At 40.3% G+C, this 6,127-nt stretch overlaps 1 protein-coding gene across 1 annotated transcript; it reads left to right on the forward strand.

The window, feature by feature from the left end:
* The first annotated feature begins 716 nt into the window (after positions 1–716).
* Positions 717–3,319, forward strand: LOC137265806 (uncharacterized). Its single transcript, XM_067801265.1, has 5 exons — positions 717–778; positions 1,679–1,823; positions 2,115–2,233; positions 2,568–2,643; positions 3,134–3,319. The coding sequence occupies exons 1-5, from the start codon at positions 736–738 to the stop codon at positions 3,243–3,245; spliced, it is 495 nt and encodes a 164-aa protein (XP_067657366.1). The 5' UTR covers positions 717–735; the 3' UTR covers positions 3,246–3,319.
* Positions 3,320–6,127: the final 2,808 nt, after the last annotated feature.

Here is a 6,127-nt window from a genome sequence, read left to right on the forward strand (position 1 = left end):
TTATGTATGTATGTATGTATGTATGTATGTATGTATGTGTGTGTGTGTGTGTGTGTGTGTGTGTGTGTGTGTGTGTGTGTGTGTGTGTGTGTGTACATCCTATGCATCCTGTGAAGGTTTCTGTAAACTACAGAGACGCTTGTACAAGTCTGACTGTGCCATGAGCATATGTTCAAGAATGACTGTCAGATAGTGATGACACCACGTGATCGCGAAAATGTGAGCGTATTGTGCCTCCCTCGTAGTACACATCGTAAACACATACCACGGCTAGTAAATAATTCATCTGTAAAATGCACGTATGCACGTACGGTTGAAGACGAAATAGGGATTGGCATCAGATTTTACATTTTACAGTATGAAGTGGACACCGACGACCCATTCTACGAGGAAAACTTTGGTTATCACGTAGATGGAGATTGCATTTTAGTTAAGTGTCTCCCCCGATTATACCTTCAGATGTAGTTGTACACACATTAGTACACTATGCATTTGCATAGTACACTATATATTTAGTACACTCTAATATACATAGGCAAAGAGAACGACTGTCGACGTTTTGTGCCTGAGGGCAGAATGAGGGCAGACATTTCGTGATAACCTTTACAGTTTGCATGAATGATTACCCATACAATTGAGACAAATGGGAAAGTTCACTAAAATTTGGCATCGTGTCTTGCATATAAAGCACGGAGTGTTTTGTCGCACCTAGCACATCAGCTGCTTTTTGCCAGGATGAAGTTTGCGATATGTGTTGTGGTTGTTCTCATCTCATCCGGTAGGTAACATTTATAATTTCGTTTGTATCATTTCGTTTACACTCAACAGCATTATTAACGGGTCTTGCAGATAGTAGTGAGTGAGGTTAGTTTTACGCCGTTTTAGCAACATCCCAACACTGTCACGGCCAGAGTCACAAGAAATGGACTTTACGCATTGTATTCATGTTGGTTTCAGACTGTAAGAAACAAACGCATGAAACACGCGTCGCATTTCCAAATTCAGTCTATGGCACTAATATATACTATTACACAGGAAGTGTTCAGGTGTATGTTTTGGGTTCCTTCTTAAATCAAATTCAATCTTGCTATGTTGATCTTGTTTATGACCAACCTGTATCCAATTTCATACAAAAACACCGAATCATTGTTATATAATCATAAGGAAACATATCCCATACTCCAGACATATTGACCCCAGCTGGTTTATGTTTACATGTGGTATCCAAGATAAATAGGAGACCCTTCAATCAATGACGTTTAAGATCTGTCGCAGTTATACTGTGGCGTTGGATTTATTCAGCCCAAGACCATATTCTGCAAAACGGCGTTCAGTTATTGGTAGTTGATTCAGATTCACTGTGTCATGGTTGTAATCCGTTTTAACATGGTCTTCTTCCAAATTATATTAAAAGAAGACAGTCAAAACGGTGCTCAGCGTCACTTGATCATCAGCATTGATTTTGTAGCTGCGGCCACTTTGAAAGAACTGACGCGTTTTGATTTGATCCAAGATCGTATTACTGTTCATTTATCATTTTCCATTTGAAGGAAATGATGCTTCACCGTCGAATATGCCTAGTGATGTCCTGCCATGCATATAACAACAGTCAACCTGTTATTATTATTCATGGAACAACATTACTATAAAGTGTTTTGTCATGTTTTGGTTTTTCCAGCGTCCGGTCTTGAGTGGCTCACAAGGAGAGATGCGGAACCAGAAAATACATGTCGAAATATATATGATCAAGTAACCATGATCATGCGACAACCTGAGTTTAGTCGAATTCTCCTCCAAAACGGCGAACTGAGCCTTGATTGCAGGTCAGTATCACAATTCGTTGATAAAAACCTTGGCAAACAATTCTCTCTCACGAGAGAGAGTCATGTTGTGAAATAAGAAATGTTTGTTTACTATTAATTGACAAAGCTGTCAGCATCAGTATTCAACCACCTCAATATTGATACCAAAGACGTTGGCCCACATGCAAATAGAAACAGTTACCAACGAAACACAAGTGACCTTCCATTATTTGATAAATATTTGCATGGTAACTTATGCTAATTCGAATACAGGCCAAATGTACTTATACGTATATATTTTCTCGTTCACAGCGAACAGACATTGGCGAAAGCGGACGACTGCATAAACGCTCCGTTCCTAACGTGCAGGTCACAGTTCACGGCCACTCAGCTGAATGCTGCCCTGAATGTCTTCTGTAGACACAGAGCAGGTACGCGACAGAAGTCTCTGAACAGAGAACATTGTTGTAACCTAGTATTTAATCCGTGGTGAAAGGCCTTTGTTGGATTTCCAACATGGGTGCAGTGTGTGAAGAGCACTTCTGGTGTCCCCTGCAGTGATAATGTGAAATGATACTAAAAGCGGCGTCAAGTTGAATTCACTCACTCATTCTGAGTTGTCTGATGAGCACTCTTTGTCCACGTGCCGACTTGGGTGAGACGTTCATAATACGTTAACACTGACAAAGAGACTTCGTATATGTTATAACTCCAGGAGCTCAGCACCTTCATGACTACCCGATGTTATTTATTTATCCTTCACAGACATTGAGAACGAGCCTGCATGCTGGACCAGTGATGACTTACCTTCCGCTGTTGTTTCATGCTCTCGTGGAGACAGGTAAGGATGACTTATACGTAGACTTTCAGGTTTCCATTAGTTCAACTACTTCAATTATTGCAGAATTACTTTGAGGTAATTTACATAGCTAGGTGTACATCTTATCTTGTGTACATCCATCTATTCAGATATCAATATGTGTCTTGAGAATTGACTCATGAAGATTCAGGTTGAATTGGCGTTCAGCTTATCCAGCCTGATCGGGTGGTCACACTGCAACGAGTAGAAGGGTCGCCGAGGTGAGTGTTCAAGCATGGAACTGCCTCTGATGCAAATCTTGGTGGGAGATTTGTGTAAGTTAGGTCTGACAGAAATCGGTCGTTGCGGGTTCGAATCCACAATTTCCCCCACAATTGTCTGCAGGTTTGATAGCGCTACACCAGTCTTCCTGTCGTTTGAACAAAGTAGATAACATCTAAAACCTGCATTTTCTGTTTTCCCTCCTTCTTTAAAAAGGTAATTATAGTCCAAGTATGGATATTTCTTTCAGACCTGAGTTTGCACTGTGCGCTGAGCGAAACGTGACCAGTCTGACAGAGTGCTCTGCCATTACTGGCGCCATCTTCGGCGAGCTGATTTTGGACGTGTTTAAAACTGATTGAGAATACACGCGCAAACGAATTGTACCAAAACATCTTGTAATGATTGCTTGCTAATAAATTAATCAAAATGCGGACAGCCGTTTCCTTCCGTCATCTTCATGGTATTGTTGTATCGCTGAGGCTCCAACAAGGAGTGATACCGTATAAAGGCCATCCTTTTAAATGTACACTAAACACTTGGATGCTCTCGTTGTATGAGAGCTGAGACAAATGGTCTACTGTAAGTTTTTTCAAATGGAGGATGGGCATGTTTAATCGCTGTATCATACCACTACGGGGTTCGGAGAGACGCGGTTGAAATTTACAGCAGACACTCGTCTAGTGAGTGAATGAGTCAGTGAGTTTACTTTTACGCCGCATTCAGCAACATTCCGGAGGCCTGTAAGTATCAAGTCTGGACCAGCCAATCCAGTGATCAACACATTCGTCGAAACATGACACGGACGGAATGGACAAAGGTATAAACACGTGTTTTGATATTATGCAAATTCATGTTTTTTTACCCCTGCTCTGAAACGCAGAAGTCCAGAAATTTTACTTGCTGTGTTAACAATTTTGGAAAGTTTACATAGATTTTGGACGGAAAGACCCCAATACCATCAATGAACATTAAAAACTAAAACCCTTTGAATAAAAAACCTCATAGACAACATGGTTGTGTCAATCTTAAAATAACGAAGACGATGTACAAAGTATAGCCGCTTTAGTCTTGCAAACAGTCACCCCTCATTCCTACCAAAGAAATATACTCTAGACTCCAGATTCACCAAACAGCTACTCAGTCCCGCTCCACTGGGTGGTAAAAACAGGTTTTAACATAACACATTACTGCCTGTCACTGAATATCACAGGTATGTTGTATTACACTTCGAAAATTGTATCATAATGAATATCACTATTTAAAACTATTTTTAGCATTGTATTTATTTTTTGAGGGTAGGCAAATATCAGGTTCATGGTAATTTTTGTTAACAAGTACCATACATCCAATTTACATTGAGTGTGTTGACAAGGTATGTCTAGAGTCTGAATAACGAGAACTTGTAATTGTATACATTAATGGGTTGTTCGAAGTGGCTAGAATGCATAAACCGCATTGCATATATGCTTCGAAAATACGACAAAGGTTTGTAGCATTGGTTTGGTTTTTTTAAAAATGAGTGTCAGATCAGGTAAATTCTTCTTTGCGGATAATGTGTAAGAAGGTGGACCGAAATGTCACTTTCTTTTGTTGAATGTGCATCGGATAAAGTATAGTTCATGCACCGGACGTGTGTGTATGTGTACGCGTGTGCGTGTGCGTGCAAGCGTGCGTACGTGTGTGTGTCTGTGTGTGAATCTCTCTCTCCCTCTGTGTGTGTGTGTGAGAGAGAGAGAGAGGGAGAGAGGGAGAGAGAGGGACATCCAGCGCATGTTGTGTTATACAGAGTGTAAGTGCCACAGGTAGGGATCAACAAATATACATACTTAGTATCACACTCTCTGAAATGACAAAACCTCCATAAGACGTGTACCCTCAACAAAAGTTGGGTAACCTTAAGTATAGAAATGTTTATACTAAGTATTAGAACAATAAAAATATTGGTGTTGACGCCAGATGCAACAACGTTTAGACCGGTCAAGCATAACACCAATACACATTCGACAGCACGTAATGTCTGATTTAGGTAAGGAAGGGCGTACAATATCTCGGAGCATCGTGTCTGTCAGTAGCATTGCATGTCGCACACTTGTGAATTACTAGATTTCATGCATTTTTTAGCATTAACAACAGATCCTTTGTCTGCTGTGTCTGTTGGTATGCTTGGAAGCAGGAGACCTCATCGAACAGTAGCCAATGTTTCACAGTCTGTTTTGTCTTTGACTATCGAACACGCACCAGCAAACTCAAAACACATACGATCGTGCCCGGATAACATACTGACATGCTTTATTACCCCGTTTAAAAGGACTTTGTTTGACATTCAGTCTTTCAGAACAGCAACGCTCGTGATAACAGTGCATGAATCGTCAGTACTTACCTCCAGAAACAGAATATCGCTAGAATGCCGTCATTAGCACGTGGCCAACACATTTCCCCAATTGCAAACGTTGAAAAGCGCTTTGAGCCATAAGAACCAATTAGTCTTTAAAGGCTTTGATAAACAGTGTTTCAACAATGATTTGAAATCTGTATGTTAGTAAAAATACCTTATACAAGTGTGGGAAACACGAACTAGATATGTGTTTGTATGTGCACGGGGTTGGACTAACTGGAGTGGGTGGTCATGTCATCGTATCCCAAGTATATCGATGTTCATGTTATTGATCTCTAGATTGTCTGTCCCAGACTCGATTATTCACAGACAGCCGCCATATAGCGGGAATATTGATGAGTGCGGCGTAAAACTGAACTCGCATATTCACTCGCTCATAGTATTATGAGCAGCCAATGTTACAACGCGTGGTTATGTCAAAATTGTAAATTTTGCACCTTTTATAGTGATAAGATTGCAGGGGAGACCGCAAATAAGATATTATATTCTGAAATAATATAAATGAAATCACAGGGGCTTGGCTGGTCTCTGATTATATGTAAATTTGATTGTCACAAACCAAACCACATAAACTGAAAAGAAGCCAGATGGAGGCCTGAAATGAGAGAGTCTAAAGAGCTAGGGAGAAGGACAAATAACGTTGTTCAGAAAGTGGGAGACAGACTAAGAGCTGTGAGGCAGACAAAGGCTGTTGCAGCTGTTCTTGCGGAATGTTTGGTCCAACCCCGCTCTTTCAGTGTTTATTTTCATTGGATGTAAATTTCAAACATTTCAAGTTAAATTTCTCAATAAACAATAACTACCGGAAAAATGTTATTTTGGACCTATTATTCTATCTATCATCTC

The sequence above is a fragment of the Haliotis asinina genome, chromosome 15 (assembly GCF_037392515.1).
Source record: "Haliotis asinina isolate JCU_RB_2024 chromosome 15, JCU_Hal_asi_v2, whole genome shotgun sequence".
Taxonomy (NCBI): domain Eukaryota; kingdom Metazoa; phylum Mollusca; class Gastropoda; order Lepetellida; family Haliotidae; genus Haliotis; species Haliotis asinina.